At 46.9% G+C, this 23,575-nt stretch overlaps 2 protein-coding genes across 4 annotated transcripts in view; both read left to right on the top strand.

The window, feature by feature from the left end:
• Window positions 1-12,269, top strand: part of LOC142854846 (2'-5'-oligoadenylate synthase 2-like) — a 34,707-nt gene extending 22,438 nt beyond the window's left edge. For all 3 annotated transcript variants that reach the window (XM_075981209.1, XM_075981198.1, XM_075981220.1), the window contains exons 8-12: window positions 2,335-2,522; window positions 4,086-4,324; window positions 5,019-5,181; window positions 6,468-9,547; window positions 12,157-12,269. In XM_075981209.1, coding sequence (XP_075837324.1) covers window positions 2,335-2,522; window positions 4,086-4,324; window positions 5,019-5,181; window positions 6,468-6,524 — 647 coding nt within the window. In that variant the 3' untranslated portion in view covers window positions 6,525-9,547; window positions 12,157-12,269. The remainder of the gene's footprint in view (window positions 1-2,334; window positions 2,523-4,085; window positions 4,325-5,018; window positions 5,182-6,467; window positions 9,548-12,156) is intronic.
• On the top strand, window positions 9,691-23,053 carry LOC142854940 (2'-5'-oligoadenylate synthase 1A-like). The gene is made up of 8 exons (XM_075981450.1): window positions 9,691-9,711; window positions 12,157-12,486; window positions 14,576-14,864; window positions 17,331-17,515; window positions 18,930-19,162; window positions 20,108-20,261; window positions 22,507-22,533; window positions 22,676-23,053. Exons 1-7 carry the CDS (start codon window positions 9,706-9,708, stop codon window positions 22,528-22,530), a joined length of 1,221 nt encoding a protein of 406 aa, XP_075837565.1. The 5' UTR covers window positions 9,691-9,705; the 3' UTR covers window positions 22,531-22,533; window positions 22,676-23,053.
• Window positions 23,054-23,575: the final 522 nt, after the last annotated feature.

Below are 23,575 nucleotides of genomic sequence, written 5' to 3'. Positions count from 1 at the left end.
GAATGCTGCTTGCTGCCTCACTTATAGGTTTATCTTAGCTAGCTCTTAATCAGTCAAGGGAATGGTGCCACCCACGGTGGGCTGGTCCCTGCATCAAAATCAACTTCTCAGATTGACTCTAGGCTGCTTCGTGTCCTCTCTCTCTCTCTCTCTCTCTCTCTCTCTCTCTCTCTCTCTCTCTCTCTCTCTCTCTCTCATACACACACACACACACACACACACATTCTCACACCCATGAACATACAGAGGCCACACACTATATGTGTGTGTATGTGTGTATTTCCTATATTAGAACTATGAAGACTATAGTATCTTCCATGCGAGAGGTTCTTGGGGCCCAGGGTTAATCAGGGTAAAACATTTGCTTAGCATGTACAAGGCTCTGTGTTTAATGTCACCACCCCAAGATAAAGCAAACAAAGCTCTTACCCATTGCTTGGGGCTGGAGCTCAGAGGCAGAGTATTTACCTAGCATGAGGATCCTGGGTTTGACACATCTCTCCCCAACTGCAAACAAAAACCAGCTGCTTTGATTTCTCTCAGAAAAGAGACAGGAGTCTATAGAATGGGCTTCAGCCCACTTTTGTCTGTTTGTCTGTTTGCTCTTGAAATAGCGGCTGTGCTAGTCTGCCTCCTGTCGCTGTGATAAACACTGGCCAAACTGGGCGGTGGTGGTGCACACCTTTAATCCCAGAACTCTGGAGGCAGAGGCAGGCGGATCTCTGTGAGCTCGAGGCCAGTCAGAGCTACACAGAGAAATCCTGTCATGAAGCGAAGAAACAAAAAACAAAAACAAAAAAACAAAAACAACCACTGACCAAATCATCTTGGGGAGGAAAGGATTTAGTTCCTCTTACAATTGTGTAAGTCATGGAGGAAAGTCAGGACTGGAACCTGGCGGCAGGAACTGAAGCAGAGGCTATGGAGGAACACTGCTCACTCACTGGCTTGCTCTCTCTAGATTGCTCAGCCTGCCTTCTTATACAACTCAGGACCCCCAGAGGGCAGGGCTCTTCCACATCATTCATTGACCGAGAAAAAGCCCCCACAGATGAGGCCATAGGCCAGTCTGGTGGAGGCAGCTCCTCGGTTGAGACTCCCTCTTCTCAGGTGTGCCTAGCTTTGTGTCAAGTTGACAGAAAACTCACCTGTATAGCAACACAGCAAATGTTTTCAGCCTAGGAGGCCATAGTTTTCCCACTACTTGACTTTGCCATTTCAATCTGAAAACAGCCTTGGGCAATAGATTTACAAACAGGGGCATCTCAGTCCCAGTGAAACTGTATTGACAAAAATGGGAGGGGGACTAAAGATACCTCAGCAACGGCAGTATGTGAACGAGCTCAGAACTGACAGGAAGGTCTTTCTCCAACACTGAGAAACATCTAGACCTGTGTTCTGAATCCACTGAGAGCTTGAGGTGGGGCTGGAGCTACCAAAGAGCTGAATTTTTGTCTCTTTTCCTTTTAATTATCTCAAATATAATCAGCCACAGTGGCTGGTGGCTACCCTAGTGGGTACCACAGGTGTGTGCGCTACTGTGAAATTACCAGCACCCACCAGACCATGGAGTCACTACTGTCTGCATCTTGGATACCCATCAGTAATTCAAATATATATACATGGTTCAAAGGAAATTCCCCCCAGAATGAAATTGCACTTGTCAAAAAAAATTATATATATATAGGATGGGTTCATTGGCTAAGGGGGGCTTGTTGCTCTTTCAGAGGACCCAAGTTTGGTTCCCAGCACTAGAGTTCGGTGGCTCACACCTTGTAACTCCAGCTCCAGGGGACATGGTTCCTTCTTCTGGCCCCTACAGCCTCTCACATTTGTATGTGTGTGAACACATCACATCCATACAAATAAAAATAAAGTTTTTGAGCCAGGCATTGGTGGCACACACCTTTAATCCCAGCACTCAGGAAGCAGAGACAGGTGGATCTCTGTGAGCTTGAGGCCAGCCTGGTCTACAAAGTGAGTTTTAGAACAGCCATGGCTACACAGAGGAACCCTGTCTTGAAAAACTACATAAATGAATAAATAATAAAGTTTTTTTGAAAACCCACAGTTTTGAGGTCTGTAGAGAGTTTGTCTAACATGCCCAAAACCTGGGTTCAACTCCCATACACTGGGCATGGGAGTACTCACCTGTGATCTCAGCAGTTGGAAGGTGGAGTCAGGAGGATCAGAAATTCAAGAATAACTTTGGCTACATAGCAAGTTCAATGACAACCTTGGCTACCTGAAATCCTGTCTCGAAAAAGATTGGTTTTTTTACTCTGTTACTTACCATATACAATAGGACTAACATACACTCTCCTCTCATGTCAGGTCAGCTGTATCCTGGTTTCACCTCCAAAGCCAAAGCCTACAAGGATCTCATTGCATTATGTAAATCATCAAGCATCAAGGGGGAAGAGTTTTCCTCGTGTTTTACAGAGCTACAGTGCAAGTTCATTAAATCCCGACCCACCAAACTGAAGAGTCTGATTCGCTTGGTCAAGCACTGGTACAAACAGGTCAGCCAGACCCTGCTTTGGCCAATGTGTTGTTGGACTCTAGCGTCCAAACACCGAGGAGGAGTCGTCCCCAAAGACCACCTCACATACCACAGCCGATGTAAAAGCATGAGGATTTTCTTAATTCTGTCATGACAGGGTCCCCCAGCATTCGGGAAGCAGAGGGACCCCAAATAGCTGGTACAGTCTACTTTTAAAGGGGCCACAGAAGCAAGGAAGGTTGTTCTTTGACTATTCTGATTGGCTTATTCGAAAGGGCTATTACCAATAATTGACTGGAGAGCTGTTGCCAGATCAGATGAGGTAAGAGGTCATTTTGACCCTGTTTCCCAGGGGACCGAACCAAAACATACGTATATGGGTAATTGTTCAGGAACTGAGTACGTGCATGTGTAGCTGTTAGGTCCTTGGTTCCCAGGGGAGGAGGGGAAGCACTATGGCACAGAGGCTGAGAGGATTCAGAATTGTCAAAAATGGCTTCAGGATTGTCTTAAAGTCTTACAGTGTGAAGGCGAAAGCGTAAGTCAAAAACAATCCCACACCAGTTTAAAATTATGATTAATAGAATGGTTATTTATTTAAAGGGGAAAAAACTTACAGATCACCGTCCCAGACAACAGCCCTCTGCGCAATCAGGAAGGGAGTCTAGTCGCCGGAAGCGGAGCAGGAAGTAAGAGAGAGCGAGAAGGGAAGTGGCCGCTTTTTTAAAGGGAGAGAGACCACGCCCCAATGGGCTGTTATCTCAGCGGCTATAGGCTGGAGGAGCAGAAGGACCTCCCGCAACAAATGTGGTTGCTGTTTTACCAGCAAGCTAGGATACCAGCTTTGCCAACTGTCCTGAACCCCCAAATCCTCCCGTGCTCGGTGCTGGGCCTCTGTAGGGAAGCTGTTGCTTGTTTAGCCATGGGTCTTCTGATTGCATTCCGCTACTTGTGTATTTGGGTCAGGCCTAAAGAGCCTCCTAACATCAGAGCAATGTGTGGCTTGTTCTGACCTCACACTGGTCAAAGAATTCAGGGGCAGCCAAGTTCTCCTGAGAAGCACGGATGGAAGTTAAAGTTGCATGCCACAGGTTACCAGTACAGCTGTATGGACACTGGGTTGTCTCTCAGAAGGCAACAGGAAGCTGTGGCTGAGACTTAAATCATCATGAGTGGCTGAGCCCTAGGCGACTGGGGAGCTCTGATTTGAATTTCAGCAAGTTACATGACTCCCTCAAGCACCACCCTTCCCCTTCCTCCCCTCCTCCCCCCCCCACTAGTCCACCTACCTCCCCATCCCACAGCCAATCTTCCTCTGACATGGCAATCCCTGGTACAGGGCTCATAGCAGCCTGCAGAGGGTCCTGTCAGCCAGGAGTTACATTGCTGTCCAAACACAGGACACCATGTGCACCACTCTGCCTGCTGCTGAGTCTAGCAAGCCTACCTAGGACTCAGGGGCTCCCTCTTTCAAGTTCTGTTTCATAACCCTGTTGCCTGGCTGCAACCCAAGCAGTCCATGAGACACACTGGGCCCCTCTGCCTCACCAAGTTCACCTGACATCTCTATTCTCCCCATCAGTGTGAAAGGAAAATGAAGCCCAAAGCATCCTTGCCCCCAAAGTACGCCCTGGAGCTACTCACCGTGTACGCCTGGGAGCAGGGCAGCGGCATGAATGATTTCAACATTGCTGAAGGCTTCCGGACCATCCTGGACCTGGTCATCAAATACCAGCAGCTCTGCATCTTCTGGACAGTCAACTACAACTTCGAAGATGAGCTGATAAGGACGTTCCTACTGACCCAGATCCAGAAAAAGAGGTGTCTGTGCCCCAGTCCCCCACCCTGTTCTGAATTAACCTGATTCCCTTCTGTGCTATTTCTTCCATGACCTGGATTCTTCTCCCCAGGGTCTTGTTCATTCCCAGTGTGAAACTGAGGGAGAAGCTGCCAGATGAGTTTCACTCCAGGGAGAAAACCCAACCTCGGGAGTGGGAGGGGCTGGCCAGCCAGAAGGGATGCAGAAGTGGGGGAGGGGGGCAGGCAGAGGGCACCCTCACTGCTTTCTTTCTTCTGTCATGTGGAAACGTGAAATGTATGCGTTAGCCGACCTGAGAGGGGTCTGAGGTGGCAGGATATCCCTGAGAAACGGCATTGCCATTTCCAGGCTCGAGTGCGCATGCACACACACACACACACACACACACACACACACACACACACACACACCAGTGCTGACCTACTTAGCAACAGTGTACTGTGACATCTTGTGGTTGGGTGAGAGTCTCTTGAAAGGGGTCATCACTATGGTTCACTGTGCGGTGTAAACAACAGCTTTCAGAAGGGTTTTTGGCTTTCAACTACAACAATTCAAGGAAGTTACTTTGATTCTTAAGTAGATTCAGATTGCTTGACCTAGGCTGCCAGGATACAGTGTGTCTTTGATGGGAATAGAGCCAGCTGTCTTGTAAACAAACAGTCCTTTCCTAGTCTCTAACTCTCAGCTCTCCTTTAGACCAGTAATCCTGGATCCAGCTAATCCCACAGGCGACGTGGGAGGAGGTGACCGCTGGTGTTGGCATCTTCTGGCCAAAGAAGCAAATGAGTGGCTCTCCTCCCTCTGTTTTGAACTGCAAAGTGGAGACTCGTGGCAGAGAGTGCAGCCGTGGAAAGTGCCAGTAAGAGTGCCCTGAAAAAAGTGGGTGGCTCTGTCACAAATCCAATCAGAGGGCTTTCTTGCTACAGTGATTTGGAATTACTGAGCCCCCCCCCCCCCCCCCCCCCCCGCAAAGAACCGAAAACTGGACTCCAGGAGTTCTTTCAGTCAGTCATCCGCCCTGCTCCGGGTACCTAAAGACCCAGATAACTGAGAGTCGGGATCGTGAGGCACGGAGAAGGGGAAGGATGCGGCATCTGAGGAAGTGATTCAGCATTTTCCCAGAACCAACATAAATGCAGGGTGGGTGTGGCAGCCTCCTTATGATTCCAACCTTGGAAGGCTGAGTCAACAGAATCCCCAGAGCAAGCCAGCTAGCAAAGCTAACCATATCAGCTAGCTCTGGGTTTGATTGATAGAGCCTGCCTCAATAAATGAGGTGGAATAGTGACAGAGGATGAGTCCTCACAGCATCCGGGGCCTTATACAGGTAGACATATGCATGTACACACACAAAAACATGCATACAAATGACATATGCATGTGTACGCATGCAAACATGCATACACATGCATGCAATACAGAGAGAGAGAAAAACAAAAACAGAAGAAAAGAGGGCACATAGTAAGTAGATTAGACTAAAAGCTTCATTGATGAATTTTTACACTTTTAAAAACCTAGAATTGTCGTTTGAGGCCAGCCTGGTCTACAAGAGCTAGTTCCAAGACAGGCTCCAAAGTTACAGAGAAACTCTGTCTCGAAAAAAACAACCAAAAAAGGCAAAACAAAACAAACCCCTAGAATTGTCACATGGTCACCTGTAGCTTTGAAAGTGGCTAGCAAGCAAGGGGTAAAATTGTACTGTCGAAGGTTGGAATCCCCCCCCCCCAAGATACACCAGGCACAGCCTTCCAGGCTACCCTCCCACAGGCAGACACACTCCATTCTTCCTTCTGTGCCTCCTTGGCACTGTTGACTTCCGGGGACAAGGTGAGAAGGCTGTACTGTGCATTGTGAGATGCTGAACACTGTCCCCAGACTCCCTATGTACTTCCCGGTTGGAACCTGAGACATTGTGTTGTGTCTTCTGGGGAGAGAGAGTTTTGTTGTTGTGTTTTCTCAGATAGCTTTTCCAGATTCTTTTCTGGAGACAGGTTCTCACTGTGTGGCCCTGAATGATCTGGAACTCACTCTGCAGACAAGGCTGGCCTCGAACTCACAGAGATTCACCTGCCTGTGCTGGGATTAAAGGCGTCTGCCACCACACCCTTCTTTAAGCCCCCACCCCACCTGTCTTTTTCTCCCCAGGTAGTACAGACCCCAGGAAGCTGTGGAGCTCATATCTACCCCACTGTGGGTATCTGAGTTGGAGTCCATCTCTGGGATGAAAATGCTAGATGAAGCCTCTAGAGTCGACTGACCATTGATTTAAAGACTCAAGCCATGTTACAGAAGGGAGCGGGTCCAGTCCTCCCTGGCTGGTCCCCACCTCTCTCCTGCACTCCCAGACAACTCTGCTTGAAATCAAGACTTCGGATATGCTCCCCCTCCCACCCCAGGCTCTCACATTGTGGACACCCCTCTGTGCAAGTGACCTTCAGAGATGCTTGCCCCCAAGCAGCGTGCTGTGTTCCCATTCTATATGTTTTTTTTCCTGTTTCCTTCTCTCCATGCCTCTCTTCAGCTCCAGACTCACCCTGTGTGTCACCAAGGTTGAGCCCCTCCCTTGCCCTTCATTTCCGGCAGTCCCAGTTAGCTCTCAGACTCTCACTGCATCTTTGCTGAGCTCTTCCCTCCATCCACAAGCCTTTCCTGCCTGTGTGGAAGCAGAGGTGTCCAGCCCAGCCGCCAGCCAACCCTCTCCCTCTACCCCTGCTGCTAAAACAACTTCTCTTGGGGAAATGTAAACAACATGTACCCCTTCTCCTAAGGTCCCCAGACAAACCAAGGTCTGAGGAACCAAAGAGTTCATTGGGCTTACCTGCAGCATGTGGGTGAGGGGTCATGGGCGGGGCTGAGGTGACTCTAACTCTGCTGTACTGGAATGTCGTCACCCACCATGAATGGTGGCTTCCCCAGGGCTGCCTAGAGGGCACCCTGTCCCCCCATCTTTCCCCTTACATCCTCTAACCCCTACCAGAGACCACGTGTAAATAGGGCAGAGCAGAATACAGCTGGTTGGAACTGGTTGCTGAAGTAAGAGTCCTTAACCTTCCCACACCCCTCTTCCAAGGGGGAAGAAAAACAGTCAGCAGGCCCAGTTGTGATGTTCTAGGACGAGCCGGCTCAGGTCGACTCCTGAAGATGGCGGTAGTTTGTCTCGGAGGGTAGTTCTATACAAAGCTTCACGCCAAGGGTGGTTGATACCTCCTGCCTTAGCCTTGAGAGCTGCCCTTACCTTCGTGACTGCCCAGGGCCCTCACCCCAGTGTTTCAACTCCATTGATGCATAAGGGCTTAGCTCCATGCATCCTAGCACAAAGGTTGTCCCTTCTCTCCCTGGCTCTGTCACATTGAGGACTGTGCTGGCCCCTGTACCACTTCTCATCATAGAACCGCGGCACCCAGGGAGTTTACTTTAATTAGTAGGTTATGTAGGGGAAAGGGGAGAAGAGCAAAGAGAGAGAGGTGGGGAGGGGGAGAGAAGTGGGGAGAAGGGAGAGATAGAAACCATCTCTTCAAGAGAGAGAAAGGACCCAGGCTGGAAGCTGAAGATCAGCTTGCCCAGAGGATGGGGGTGGGGGGGAGTGGGCATGGCTTGTCTCTTAAAGGAACCGAGCAGACCATTACACTTAGAGCAGTTTCTTAACCTATGGGTCATGACCCTTTGAGGTCAAAAGACCTTTTTACAGGAGTAGCTTAGGGTCACCTGCATGTCGGGCATTACATGACAATGCGTCACAAAAAATGAAAACTATTGGTTTAGAAAATGTCTCTCCTTACTTAAAGCCCATTCAAGTTAAAAAAAAAAAACCCAACTGGTTTAAAGATATGTGTCTAACCTCCTTGTTTTTGCTAACATTGTTGAGCTGTAACTATTTTGGTAAACTGAGTCATACAAGAAACTTTTAGCCTATAATTATACACTACAGAAGGATCAGGAAAATTCCCAGTCCCTTTGCAGACTATGTTTATAAATTCAAAGTCTTATCTTGATACTGAAAGAGCGTTAATTCAGAAATTGTTATTTTAATTATAGATAGTTAAAGACGATTAAGCCTTGAGATGACCAAAACTATACTTATAAATCATGCTAAGTACTAATGTAATCAAGTACAGGAAAAATTTATCTAATCTCTCAAATGTTTTCAAGGTATAGCTTATAACGAACAACTAAGAACAAATGAAGGTGGTTTGACTCAGGTCCTCACACTGTCAGAGATTTGCTGAATGTGGAATTTGGATATTTACATTTATATAACAGACAGACTCTCAGATCTTAGCAGTGACCCACAAGATCTCCAAAAAGACAATGGACACACAACTGGACAATTCTACTTGAACAGTTGTAACACTAACCACTGGGAAAGACTGCCCCAATCTTTGCCTGCTGCCAGGGCTTGGCCCAAACCACGGACAAGCAGGGCACTGGAGCTGATGGCCCACTTTGCCTAGACAAGTTGAGGCCAGTTCCCCCCATGTTCCTTCTACAGGAAAATCTCTCATCCTCTGGAGCTGGCAGACAAGACTACTGTCCTGGTACTGCTGGGTCCTGGGGTTGCACAAATAATGGGGATCAGACTACCAAAGTCTATTAACCAGAAGCAAACTTCATTCAAACACTGTGGGCATAAAAATTTATAACTAGTTAGGGCCACAGGCAAAAATCAGGCTCTGTGACCTAGAGAAAGGCAATAAGCATCCTTCTATAGCAAAAGATCATGTGTGGGGTGGGAGTGCATTCCTGGGGTCAGGATTTACTGCCCCTGATGAGTGGGCTCCTATAGTCAGGATTGATGTCCCCTGGGGAGTGCATCTTCCTGTAAGGACTTACAACCTACAATACAGGGTATTAGTTCAAGATGTTTACAGAGACATGGGTTTGTTTTAATAGTCTTTTACATATCTGGGGAGAGTGAATGGCAAAGGGGGTCAGGTGACTTATTTAAGGCAGTTATAAGCCCAATACCCTTAGAAATATGCTTATAGACTATTGGCATACAAATTTTCATATTCCTGGGCTCCTTAGTACCTCTGCTCTCTGTTGCGGGAGGTCCTTCTGCTCCTCCAGCCTATAGCCGCTGAGATAACAGCCCATTGGGGCGTGGTCTCTCTCCCTTTAAAAAAGCGGCCACTTCCCTTCTGGCTCTCTCTTACTTCCTGCTCCGCTTCCGGCGACTAGACTCCCTTCCTGGTTGCGCAGAGGGCTGTTGCCTGGGACGGTGATCTGTAAGTTTTTTCCCCTTTAAATAAATACCACCCTATTAATCATAATTCCAAACTGGTGTGGCATTGTTTGTGACTTACACCTTCAGCCCTCAATGTCATGGAGACCACAGGAGCCTGGTATAACTGTCTGGGTAAAGGACTATGGATTAGTCTCTGTCATGTTGGTGAGTCCTTCTCAGATCTCTTACATTGACAGCTAAGCTAACTGTAGCTTTGTCAGCTGGGCAGCAACAGCAAACCAGCTCCTTCCTCTGAGCCTACAGCCACCACGCTAGTTCATTTAGTTAAAGATTCTAGGTCTCTTGTTAAAAAAAGGCAAACAGGTTTGCTTTGCTTCATATTACCCATGTCTCTGGTAAATGATTAAAAAAAATAGTTCAAAGTCCATGCAAGGTCTGACAGAATTGCTTTGGCTATCCTGTTTTTTTTCCCCATATGAAGTTAAGTATTGTTCTTTCAAGGTCTGTGAAGAATTTTGCTGGGATTTTGATGGGCATTGCTTTGAATCTGCAGACTGCTTTTGGTAAGATTGCCATTTTTACTATCCTGATTCTACCTACCCAAGATCATGGGAGAGCCTTTCATTTTCTGGTGTCTTCTTCAATTTCTTTCTTCAAAGATTTAAAGTTCATGTCATACAAGTCTTCCACTTGTTTTGTTAGAGTTACTTTAAGATATTTTATGCTATTGTGACTATTGTAAAGGGTGATGTTTCTCTGATTTTTTTCTTAGCCCATTTATCATCTGTGTACAGGAGGGCTATTGATTTTTTTTAAAGTTAATCTTGTATCCTCCTGCATTACTGAAGGTGTTTATGAGTTGTAAGAGTTCCCTGGTAGATTTTCTGGGGTCACTTATCAAATCACTCAGCAAATAGTGAGAGTTCGACTTTTTCCTTTCCGGTTTGTATCCCCTAGATCTCCTTTTCTTGTCTTATTGTTCTAGCTAGAACTTCAAGTACTATATTGAATAGATATGGAGAGTGGAAAACCTGCCTTGTTCCTGATTTCAGCGGGATTGCTTTGAGTTTCTCTCCATTTAGTTTGATATTGACTGCTGGCTTGCTGATGTGGGATTCCCCTTTGTATGCTGAGAATACCATTGGTTAATAAAGAAGCTACTTTGGGCCTATTGCAATGCAGAGTAGGTCAAGGCAAGTGTTCCAAAAGATAGAGGAGGAGAGAGTAGGCAGAGTCAGTGAGAAGCCATGTAGCTTCTGCAGGAGACAGATGCCAGACGGATGGAAACTTACCGGTAGGCCACAACCACATGGCAATACACAGAATAATACAAATTGGTTAATTTAAGATATAAGAACTAGCCAATAAGAAGCATGAGCTAATAGGCGAAGCAGTGTTGTAAAAATACAGTTTCTGTGTGGTTATATTGGCATCTGGGCAACCAGAAAAAGAATGCGCTGCCTCCAACTACAGCTTGTTGTTTATTGCCTTTATTCTGTTTAGGTATGTTTCTTGTATCCTTGCTTTCTCCAAGACTTTTTATCATGAAGAGGTGTTCAATTTTGTCAAAGGCTTTTTCAGCATCTAATGAGATTATCATGTGTGTTTTTCCTTCCAGTTTGTTTATATGGTGAATTACATTGACAGATTTTTGTATGTTGAACCATCTCTGCATCTCTAGGATGAAGCCTACATATTCATGGTGGATGATTTTTCTGATGTGTTCTTGGATTCGGTTTGCCAGTATTTTATTGAGTATTTTTGCTTCAATGTTCATGAGTAAGACTAGTCTGTAATTCTCTTTCTTAGTAGTGTCTTTGTGTAGTTTTGGTATCAGAGTAACTGTAGCCTCTTAAAAAGAGCTTGGCAATGTTCCTTCTGTTTCAATTGTGTGAAATTGAGGAGAATTGGTATTAGTTCTTCTTTGAAAATTTTGTAGAATTCTGAGCTTAAACCTTCTGGGATTTTTTTTTTTTTTTGGTGTGAGACTTTTAATGACTACTTCTATTTACTTAGCAGTTATAGATCTATTTAATTTGTTTATTTGGCCTTGATTTGATTTTGGTAAGTGATATTTATCCAGAAAATTGTCCATTTCCTGTAAATTTTCCAATTTTGTGGTGTACAGGTTTTTGAAATATGTCCTGATGAGTCTCTGGATTTTCTCCATGTCTGTTGTTATACCTGTCTTTTCATTTTTGATTTTGTTAATCTGGTTATTCTCTTTCTGCCTTTTGGTTAGTGTGGATAAAGGTTTTTTTTTTTCTTATTTTGTTTATTTTCTCAAAGAACCAACTCTTTGTCTCGTTGATTCTTCATATTGTTTTCTTTGTTTCTGTTTTGTTGATTTCAGCTCTCAATTTGATTATTTCCTTCACCTAGTCCTCCTGGGTGAGTCTGCTTCTTTTTGTTCTAGAGCTTTCAGGTGTTCTGTTAACTCACTATTGCGAGATTTTCCCATCTTTTTTATGTAGGCACTTAGTGTTATGAATAAACATGTCTTATGAATTAAATGTAAATGTTTGTCACCTGAGGCTCAAAGCCACATCCAACAGAACAAAGTGCATTTGAGGCCTCTTTTCCTGGAGCCTTTCTCACAGTTCCCCAGGGCATTGCTCACAATGAATCATTCTGGCCATGTGCCCATAGGATCCTCGGAATCACAGACTTGGAAACACTGGCAACCTCACCCATTCCAAGAAATCGAAACTGAAAAGCCCTGTGCCTGGGTTCAGCCCGCCTGGAAGACACAGGAGCTTCAGGCTACAGAGAGAAGGAAAGCTTAAGGGCCTGAGGATGGGGCAGGGACTCAGCAGCACCCAGGCCTCAGGGCTGGACGGGTTCATAGATTACTACCTCCAACCCAACACCAGCTTCCGTAATGATGTCAGAACTGTCATCAACACAATGTGTGCCTTCCTGATGGAGAGATGCTTCCGAGACACGGACTACTCTGTGAGGGTTTCCAAGGTGGTGAAGGTAAGCCCCCCCTCAGCCTGAACTGACCCAGATGGGAGGAGAGGACCCTTGGGAGCCAGACTGCAGCCCTGATTCCGTCTCCTCACTTCTGATCATAGCTGTGTAGTGGTTTCTGCCCCCAGGTCCCACATCTGTGTTAGAAAAGAGCCTCAGCTACAGTTTGTGTTCCACCCCCCACCCCTAGGCCACATCCATTTCAGAGTCAGGGAAACTGAGGCCAAGCTTGGAGAAGTAGTTTTCTTGAGAGTGGTGGATCAGAGGAACCAACCTTCGCAATGCTGTGTGGCCTTTGGTTGGTTCCCGACCTTCTGTGTGTGCAGCGTTCTCTGCACACCTCCTGTGATGGCACAGGACAGAACAGGACCCCATGTGTGGGTAACTGGATTGATGGGTCCTCACTGGGCTTGGGTCAGAGTCTGTCAAACCGAACTGCATGACAGTACCTAAGTCTCAGTCACTGTTAAAGCCGCAGAAATTATGTTGCTGGTGGTTTATTTCTCATTTTTACTTTTAAATTCTTGTGGATGAGTGCTGTGTGTGTGTTAGTGCGGTGCCCTCAGAGCTGAAGAGCGGGTGTCATATCCCTTTTAGCTGTAGGTGGTTGTGAACTGGCCTACGTGGGTGCTGGGCGCTAAACGCAGGACATTTGTAAGACCAACAGGGTCTTTTAACTACTGAGCCACCTTTCTGTCCCCAGATATGATGTTTTTCATCATTATTATTATCATTATCATCATCATCATATCATCATATCATCATCCTGACTATGGTTTTCTCTCCCTCCTTTCCTACCTCCCCTCTGTCCTCCAAGTCCAGTCCTCCACTGTTTCTCTACAGAAGAGGAAAGGCCTCCCATGGCTATTAGCTAGCTGTGGCATATCCTTCCCCTCACATAAGGCTGGATGAGGCAACCTAGTAGGGGGAACAGGGTCCCAAAAGCCGCAAAAGAGTCAGAGACTGCCCCTGCTCCCACTGTTAGGAGTGCCATAAAGAGACCAAGCTACACAACTGCGTCATATAAGCAGAGGCCTAGGTTGGTCCCATGCAGCCTCCCTGGTTTTCAGCTCAATCTCTGTGAGCCCCTATGAATCCTGGTTAGCTGATGCTGTAGGTTTTCTGGCAGTGTCCTTGACCCCTCCCCTTGTTATAATCCTTCCTTCTTCCTTCCACAGGATTCCCCAATCTCCCCTTGATGTTTGGCTATGGGTCCCCAGAAGTGACATTTGTAATGACATTTGGCCGGTGCTCACATGTGTTGTGATTGTTCTCAGCATTTTATTTAGAGAGGCTCTCTGTAGTATGAGTTCTTTTTCTTCTTTATTTTATTGTTGTTTTATAGGTGTGGATTCATTTTTACTCTTTTTCCTGTGGTTCTATGACTTTTATGTTGTTCTAGATTAGATAAAGCCAATTTGTTATATGTATGTGATGTCATATAAACATATTCCCTCCAACTAACAATGCTAACAATGGAGTTCCTGACAATACTTTCATATGTATATATTAATTATATATGGATATACTGTCCTCCCACCCACTACCATCCTGTTATTTGCCCCCCCCCCATCAGAACATTCTCAGAGAGTCCCCTTCTGATTTCATGTCACATGAGTGCAGCTAGATCTAGGTTACACCTTAGAGAAAATGTGCTACCCTTCCTACCGCCATTGCCATCCCTTGCTCCTTATCTCCTTTAGACCCTTCCATCTTTCTCATTCTCTCTCTCTCTCTCTCTCTCTCTCTCTCTCTCTCTCTCTCTCTCTCTCTCTTTCTCTCTCTCTCATGCACACATGCACACACACACACATGCACACACGCACACACACATACACACACACACACACACACACACACAGCCATATTTAACTCTAGACTCCAGAGATAGACAATGGCGTCTGTCATCCTGGGTCTGGCTTATCTCCCGCAACATGTGGAGATCCAGAACCATCTATTTTCCTACATAGATCCTGATTTTACTCCTCAGCGCAAGCCTGGCTTTCCCTCTCCATCATCACGCTAGCTGATGGACCCTTAGGCTGTTCAGCATCTGGACTCCCAGTTCCTAGTCTTTCTCATTGTTGTCTTTCAGGGTGGCTCCTCGGGCAAAGGGAAAATGCTCACGGGCAGGTCAGATGCCAACCTCGTGGTGTTCCTTAACAATCTCACCAGTATTGAGGATCAGTTAAAGCAACGAGGAGAATTCCTAAAGGAGATTGAGAAACAGTTGTGCCAGTTACAGGGCGAGCAAAAGTTCCCAGTGAAATTTGAGGTCCTCAGATCATGGAGGAACAACTCCCCTGGGATAATCTTGAAGTTGAGTTCCTCCGAGCTCCAGCAGGAGGTGGAGTTTGATGTTCTGCTGGCCTATGATATGCTGGGTAAGCCAGTCAGAGCCTCAGCTCACCCTTATGAATGCCTTCATCCTTTATATTCTCTCTCTCTCTCTCTCTCTCTCTCTCTCTCTCTCTCTCTCTCTCTCTCTCATCTCTCCCCCCTCCTCTCGTCATATGCGGATTTATTGTGGGGAGAATGCAATCATGAACCATGGCTAACACACCTCAGCAGCCATCCATCTTTTCTGAGTTCTGGTCTCTCTCTGACCTGGAATTACACATTAATCTTGACTGACTGGACAGAGCCCTGGGAACCCTCTTGTCTTCACCTCCCCAGCTCTGCGATTACAATCCTGTGCCACCACTCCTGGTATTTCCATGAATCCTGGGCTTCCAACATGGGTCCTCATGATTGTGAGCCAATCACATTAGTGACAATCTCTCTTACCCATACCTCTATTACTGAACTGAAAGTATTTATCATTTGAGAAATTCACCCAAACAGAGGATCACTTTAGAGGTGAGCTGGGGAGGAGGGATTTAGAATTTTGGGAGTGGGGAATGAGGATCCATCAGAGAAGGACATTAAGTAGCAAGCTGGCTCACTGAGGCAATGAAGGCACCTTAGATGTCCCCTCAGTGTACCAGCGATATTTGTGGCTGACTGTGGATTTTGTCTTTCTAAACATGAGGCAGCAGAGAAATCACTGAAATTTAACAACTGATGTATCTTTTCCCAAAGGAAACCTCAGACATGGGCAGAGGCCTGGGTGTCTGTGGGAGGGTTAGTGCAGGATGCAGAACTTGTCAGAGGAGTGCTATCTGCCTCCAGAACCCTGGAAACCCAGCCATTGCCACCCCAGCCTCCGACATGCACAGACATGTTATTTTATGCATGAAATGACCCTCTATATTAAGATCTTACACCGGGCCTGACACACAGTGTGTCTCCAAAATCAATAATTGCCCAGCTCTACCCAAAGACAACCAGGGACACCCCTAAAAGCACACTGGGGCTTGGGGGTATAGAGAATACTTGAGGCTTTATATTTGGGGAACACAGCACCCCTTGGTGGCCAGTGTGTGAACTGCTGCTGTTAACTTAAAGACAAGGTCACTGCCCTCTGCTTAGGAGAGCCAAGGAAACAATAAAAGTCTTAGGCATCAGGGCATGAGAGGCCAGTCTGGGAGAAAGAGCAGCCGCATGGTGTGAGAAGCTGCAAGGGGAGGGAACCCATAGGGAATGATCCAGAAATTAACTATAATGCGGTTGCCCTAGAAACCTGTCTTGGTCATAGACTTCCCCAACCTCAGGCAGCTTCCTAGTAAGGAAGTTGGGCCACCACAGAAGGACTCCCTTGGAAATGGCAGTGTGGGTGGCAACCTAAGAGAGGACCCTGCCACAACCCTACCCAAGATGACATAGTCAATGAGCTCTACTCTGCTGGACCCTCAAGTTGAAAATAAGCCCATGAGTCAGTGAGTGACGGGGCATGTCCCCAACTCCATCAGCAGGTGACTTTGTCCTATGTCAGCATCAAAGCCTGATGGTATGGCCTACTGCAGCCACAGCCACAGCCACACCTGTGCACACACCTGAGACACAGCCCGCTGCCTGCCAAATCCACTCAAATGTGCTATGCACCCACACACAATTGCATACATACAGCTATTCCATAGCCTGCTGCCCATCTACAACTTCATAGGACACACACACACACATGTTGCTCTTCTCAGAACCTAGACAAATAAAGTCATGTGGTATTAAGTTAGGCACTACAGAAAATCATGCAGTGTAAGCACACAGTGACTGGGGAGATAGCATAGTGGATAAGGGCGATTTTGAACAAGCACGAGGACCTGAGTTCAAATCCCCAACATCCACCTAACTTAGGAGGTGTTAGTCATGGACCTGTATCCCTAGCACTATGGGGGCAGAGACAGGAGAATCTCTGTGGCTTTCTGGATGCCAGCCCAGCTCCTTGCTCACAGAGAAAATAGGGAGCAGGTGACAAATTATAAAGGAAGACACCCGGTGTCCTCTACTACCTCTACTCAGACATGTAAAATTTCTCATGAGACTCTGTAAGCCTGAGATGCACGATATAAAATGCAGCAGACTGCTCCACAGTAAATCTGGCACGAGCAGGGGTGCACACACACGACAAGCCCCATGCAGATAATACTGGGCACACAGAATGTGGTTGGCCATTATTAGATGACCGTGCAGCCCTCTTGTGTGTGACCTCAGTGTACTGTTTCCTCCCACCGCTGTCTCCAGGCCTGTGAGGAAGGCACTATATTAGGAACAGTTGTGGGATTTTTAGGGCCACATGGGGTCTGCAGTCCTGAGGTGTGCTGAGGCACATGCATGTATGAGGAGTCATGCTTGCAGTGGTTAATCTCTGCCCCGTTCACAGAATCCCACAGCCTGTGAGCTTGTCACCCCAGAGAAACCAAAGAACCTCAGAAAAGGGCTGTGGTGTTAACTAAGTGAAGCTTCCTTTACAGGTGATGTCAACGTGTACAACAAGCCTGACCCCCAAATCTACAGAAGGCTCATCAGTGAGTGTACCTCCCTGGGGAAGGAAGGCGAGTTCTCCACCTGCTTCACCGAGCTCCAGAGAAACTTCCTGAAGGATCGTCCACCCAAGCTCAAGAATCTCATCCGCCTGGTCAAGCACTGGTACCAACTGGTATGGCGTCTGGTCCAGCCACTGTGGTTCCTGTTTATACATGAGTGGAAACTGGGCCAGAGAAAAGCAGGGATAGTCTAGTTTGCTTTCTATTGACACAATATTTTATCGCATGACCAAAAGTCTCTTGGGAAGGAAAGGTCTTATTAGGTTGCACATCCCAGACACCGTCCATCACTGAGGAAGTCAGGGCAGTAACTGAAGCAGAGACCATGGAGGAATTCTGCTCACTGGCTTGCTCTCCATGACTCACGCAGCTGGCATTTATGTACACTCCAGGGTCACCTGCCCAGGCATGGCACCAGTCACAGTGGGCTGTCCCTATCTCATTAATCACTGATCAATAAAATGCCCCACAGGGCAGATTGATAGAAGCATTTTCTCATTTGTGAGTCCATCTTCTCAAGATGACTCTACCTTATGTCAGATTCACAAAAAGAAAAAAAAGAAACACAAGGGGTGAGAAAATAGAAGATGAGAAGGAAAAGAGGGGAAAGAGAGGCAGAAGGGGAGGATTTGAGAGAAGAGAAGGTAACAGAAGACAGCAAGGGAAGGTGCTGCTGTAGGAGGGAGAAGGGAGGCGGAAGGGGAGCCGGAGGAAGGAGGACTTTCCACGCTTGTTCTGGTAGGTGTCTTCTAGTCCACTTTCCAGGTAGCCTACTCTCTCTTCAGCCATGTCTGGTTCACTGCTTCCTGGTTGCTACATCATTTGTGTCTAGATTTTTGCTTCTTTCTGAGGCTAAGCCTGTCACATTCTCTGGTTTCTATTTTCCTGCCATTTCAAGCTATTAGCTCTTTAAACGGGCAATCTCATTTTTTTCTGGACCTTTTTAAATGTTTCTGTGGTGTTTCTGTCTATATACCTGTTCTAGGGAGCGCATGTGTCTGTGTTTATATGTGTGTGCACTTACATGTGGAGTTCAGGGAGTGAGTAAATTTTGTAAATCCGCGCAGGGCCTCACAATTGAGCCTTCAGAGTGCTAAATCAACAGTTCGAAACAGTCGTAGAGCCCTGGGAACCCCATCTCCTCTGCCTAAAGCTGGGATTATGAGTCACTGCTCTTATCAGCCTGTGTGTGCTGGGATCTGAACTCCCTGACTTGACTGGGGGGCACTTTATGGACTGGGCCCTCTCCCTATCTCCTCCCCTGTTATTTCAGAGCCTGTGATAAAACCATAAGTAGTGAGCATCATTACTACCCTGCTCTGACCCTCATTTCCTGGCTGTCAATCACTGTGTCATGATTCCTCCTATGCCTGCTGGGAAATGCTGTCTCTGTGGACCACACGGTCTCCATCTCAACCACTCAGCCCTTGGCTATAGCATGGGAGCGTCTGTAGACTAAATCTACATGAACAGGTCCCCACACAGCAGCTGACAGCCCTGTTCTTCTCATTGCCATTCTCTTCACAGTGTAAGGAGAAGCTGGGTGAGCCGCTGCCCCCACAGTATGCCCTGGAGCTGCTCACAGTCTACGCCTGGGAACGTGGGAGTGGAGTCACTGAGTTCGACACAGCCCGGGGCTTCCGGACAGTCTTGGAACTGGTCACAAAATACAAGCAGCTTCAAATCCATTGGACAGTTTATTATGACTTTCAAGACCAGGAGATCTCAAACTACCTGCTGAGTCGGCTCACAAGAGTCAGGTAGCCTGCCCCCTCTTGACTCAACCTCCCCACCAGGGAGGACCATGGTATAGCACTGTGGAAATGGGGAGGCGGGAGCTCCGTGTCAGTGGAGCGTTTCCTGTCCTGTCACTGTGTTGGACACTGTCCTCTTGTCACATGATTGACATGAAGACCTGCCCTGCCCTGGGAGGCAGAGGTGGGCTTTCCTGTCTGCAGATGAGGAGACCAAGACTCTGACCTTGTCTACACCCAAACAGCAGAGGGAGGGGGTATATGGAGTGGGAACTGAGGTGTTCCTGCAGTGATGTAGGTGTTCTGTTTTGTGGAAGAAAAGGTCTCTTTAGGATGAATTTTGGCTTGCAGCCATACAGAAGCCAGTTTTGGTTAGCAAAAAGGCCTTTTTATTGTACAAGTTGCATCTTGGCAAGTTAATGCCTGCATGCCAAACCCTCTTCTCTGAAGCTCCGTGACGGAAATAAATGTCAGAGCAATTCTGGAGACCAGTTCTGGTATTCCAATGTTTTAATTTTTTTCACAAGCAATTTTTGCAGAGGCTTTGAACCCTTCTGGCAGAACTCAGATAAGATTCAAACACTTCAAACAAAGATAATATCATAAAAGGCAGTTCAAAGCCCAGGTATTAACCCTACTGAATTCCAGCCAGCTGCAATGGTCTGTGGGATCTCAGGCCACACAGTAACTGAAGCCATAAGGACTGGGAGGCTGTGAACAATACAGTGCATGTACCATCTGGGTGGTGACATGTCTTGACCCTGTGTTGTGTTCAGCCCTCACCTCTCGTACTCTGACCCTCTCAGGTTGAACTCTCTCTGTGCTGTGTGACAGGGACTCAGGACAAACTTTGGACAGTGCTGCTCTGTTGAGCTTCTCCTCTGTTCGTGGGCAGTGGTACCTTGGGCACTGGCCAGCCGGTCAGTTCCCTCTCTGAATGTTGCTTTGCAGGCCTGTGATCCTGGACCCAGCTGACCCAACAAGGAATGTGGTTGGTTCGAATCCAGAAGGCTGGTGGCGGCTGGCAGGAGAAGCTACAGTCTGGCTGCAATACCCATGCATTAAAAATTGGGATACTTCCCGAGTGCGCTCCTGGGATGTGCCGGTGAGAATTTGTCACCATTCTGTCTCCTTGACCATAACTTTGGTCAATTCATCTATTGGGAGAATATTCAAACAAAAAAAATGCTGTCTTTCCAAAGGTGCCCAAGCTTGTAGGTTGTCCTGCCACACTGCTTGCTTTACAGTCATTCTTGGTCTCAGGGATTGTCAAATCACCCCTGCAGAGTTCCTGTTGCTCAGCATCCTAAGAAATAGCAGCTTCTGCTCTGAGTGTTTGCTTTGTGTTCAGTCTCTGTCGGGTGTTCTTTATCATACAGTAGCTCACAGGATCCACCCACATGCTTGTCTTGTGGTCTTTATCATACAGTAGCTCACTGGATCCTCACTAGGGCTCTATAAGTTGAGACACACGGAAGGTTCCATACATGCAAATCAAGAAATACATCACAAATGAACTCCAAGACAGAAATCACATTACCACCTCAAGAGAGGCAGAAAAGGCTTTGGAAAAAAATACAATATCCCTTCATAATTAAAACTAAAAATGGAGAGACCACCTACCAACATAATAAAGGCTCTCTATGACCAACTTAGAGCCAACTCATAGTAAGTGGAAAACTTCATGAAATCTTTTCTCCTGAGATCAGGAACAAGACCAGGTGTCCATACTCTCCACTCCTACTCCATGGAGGGCTCGATGCCATGGCAAGAGTAGTAAGAGATGGAAATAAAAGGGACACAGCTAGGAAAAGAGGTCAAAGAATCCTTACTGTAGATGAATGGATCTATATATGAGACCCTAGACTCCATCAGAAGACTCACACAGCTGATACACACTTGGCAACCAATGACAACCATACTGAGAATGAAATCGGTGCCCTCTTCTGTCCTCCATGGGCACTTCACACAAGTGGTACATATACACACATGCAGGTGAAACATGCCATACATAAAATTTCAAGGTCTAAAAGGTTTTCAGCTTCTTTGAGAGTTCATCTCACTGGAGCTAGAATGATCATGAACAAGAAAACGGATGATAACAAAAGCTAACAGATGATACCAAATGCCAGCAAGGAGGTGAGGAAGAGAATCCTAGTCATGGCCAGTGGGGATGTAAACCTATGCAGCTGCTGTAAAAACTAAAAACAGAAATTCCATGACCTAGCTGTGCCACCCCTGGGTATATACCCAAAGAAGTCTGACTCTTAGCACAGGGACTCTTGCACATGGACATCTATCGCTGCTGTATTCAGCTGTATTGTGCTTAATAGAATCCAATCCGACTCTCTCTGATGATATGAGGAGGCTCAGTCAATAACATACTAGTCACGTAAGCAAGGATAAGGAGCCTAATATCATCATCAGAACCATGTAAATGAGTCAGACAAGGAGATGTGCACTTGCCATTCCGATGTGTGGACAATGAGGTCCCTGCACTGGCCAGCAAGGGAGCATAGTCTCCTTGATGAGTTCCAATGCAATGCAACCCAAACGTCAAGGAGACAGCACTTGAGGAGTATGGTATTCTTGGTTGATTGCACACACACACAAACATGTATACATTCACAAACATATATGTATATATATGTGCATGCAAATACACTAGTACACAGAAACAAAGACACATACATGCACACACACACAAGAGGCCAGTAGGATGAGAGAGCTGAAGCCACTGACTCAAGAACTGTCAGCTAAGGAGATGAGGGGCTGGGATTCCCATGGACTCTGAAATAAGTGCTCAGGTCCATGAAGCGGCTCATCTTTCCTATCTCATTGTCATGTCACCCATGGGACTCAGCAGGGCTGTGTCACAGTCACAACATGACACAGAGGGACCTGCAGTTGAACCTTTCCTCTCCTGGGGCAGGGTTTTTCTGATGCTAGGGAACAGATGATGTCATGCATTGCCTCAGGATTGAGCCTAGAATGGGTGCAGGGATGTGGGACACAAACCTCAGAAGGTCAGGAAGGAAAGAAGGGACCCAGGAGCAAGCCACCTGTGGCTGCTGTGACCTTTAGGACTGTCACACAGCAGAAAGGTGGCTTGGCTCTCTCTCCCATTTTGGCAGATCTGTTACTGAATGAGGGGAACTCAGGTAGGGCTATGTATACTTTCAACGGGCTAATCTCCCCCATCCCCAAAAGTCCTAACTGCCATCTTCACAACACGGGGATATGCTGTCCTTTCTTCTGAGGGGCTTCAGGTGCCTACCCCCAGGCTCATTTGCATACCCTTCCAAGTACCAATGCGGGCTCATGACATGATTGTGTGTTTTCTGTTACAGACCGAAGTTCCTGTGCCACAATAACAGGTTAGCTAGTTTTCTTTGTTTTGGTTTGTCTTAATGTGGCCTTCTGCTGTGTAGTCCTAGGTGGCCTGGTCATTGCCATCCTCCTGCCTTAGTGCTGAGATAAATGTAGACCTGATGTTCTCTGCCTTCCCTCCATCCTCAGGTAGACAAGAACTGGAATGGTGTCCTCCTGTGAGCACAGCAGCATCTCCCCAGAAGGCTCCGGAGTCAGGGGATGTGCTCCTTTGCTGCAGGCCTTGACCAGAGAGGGCAGGATGCTGTCCAAGGCCCCAAAGGGGGAGTGTCCAAGCTGGGATCAGACGCCAGGCTTCTGACCCTTGCCCGCCCACACTTCCACCCTGTCCCATCACAAACAGCCTTCCTCACGGCCTGCTTCATCTGCCTTATCCTCTACCAGTGTCCTCTGTGGGACAAGAGATTCAGAAGGGGAAGACGAACTCAGGCTTGACTTCTGTCTGTATATGTAATGGGAATATCTGTCCAATGTCTGATCAATGACAATAAACCACAGCAGATGCCATGACAGTGTGTGAGATGAGCCAAAGGGGTGTAGGTGTATATGTGTGTGTGTAGATGTGTGGATGTGTGTGTGCATGTGTGTGTGTGTGTAGATGTGTGGATGTGGTATGTGTGCGTGCATGTATATGTGTGGATGTGTGTGTATTTGTGTGTGTATGTGTTTGTAGTTAACTAGATGCATTTATTGACCACTTGTTACATACTACCCATGAGTCCAGGCACTGAGCACTCAGTACTGGACAGAGCAGAACCAACCCACTACAGCTATGATGTCACATGGCTTAAGATCCCCCAGGTCACTTAGGTCACTTATACATCATCTCAAGTCAGGAATCCCTGGTTCCTTCTGTCCATGTCCCCAAGACAAGACTCAAGATCTGTCCCATCTGACTCAGAAGCTGTTCTGCAACTGTGCATGACTATGGGGACCTGGGAGTGTGAGCAGTGCACATGAAGATGCATGGTGTCATGGTGTCATGGTGGCTGCAGCATGCAGGGGGGTTTGAAGAGGTGCATGACAAAA

Source organism: Microtus pennsylvanicus, chromosome 1, assembly GCF_037038515.1.
Source record: "Microtus pennsylvanicus isolate mMicPen1 chromosome 1, mMicPen1.hap1, whole genome shotgun sequence".
In the NCBI taxonomy this organism is placed as follows: domain Eukaryota; kingdom Metazoa; phylum Chordata; class Mammalia; order Rodentia; family Cricetidae; genus Microtus; species Microtus pennsylvanicus.
The sequence above is the reverse complement of the archived record's forward strand: the minus strand, read 5'-3'. Positions and strand labels throughout refer to the sequence as shown.

Coding starts and splice junctions, on each gene's coding strand:
- LOC142854940 (XM_075981450.1), top strand. Junction 12,487..14,575: donor GGGTTTCCAAGGTGGTGAAG/GTAAGCCCCCCC, acceptor GTTGTCTTTCAG/GGTGGCTCCTCGGGCAAAGG. Junction 17,516..18,929: donor TCAAGCACTGGTACCAACTG/GTATGGCGTCTG, acceptor TTCTCTTCACAG/TGTAAGGAGAAGCTGGGTGA.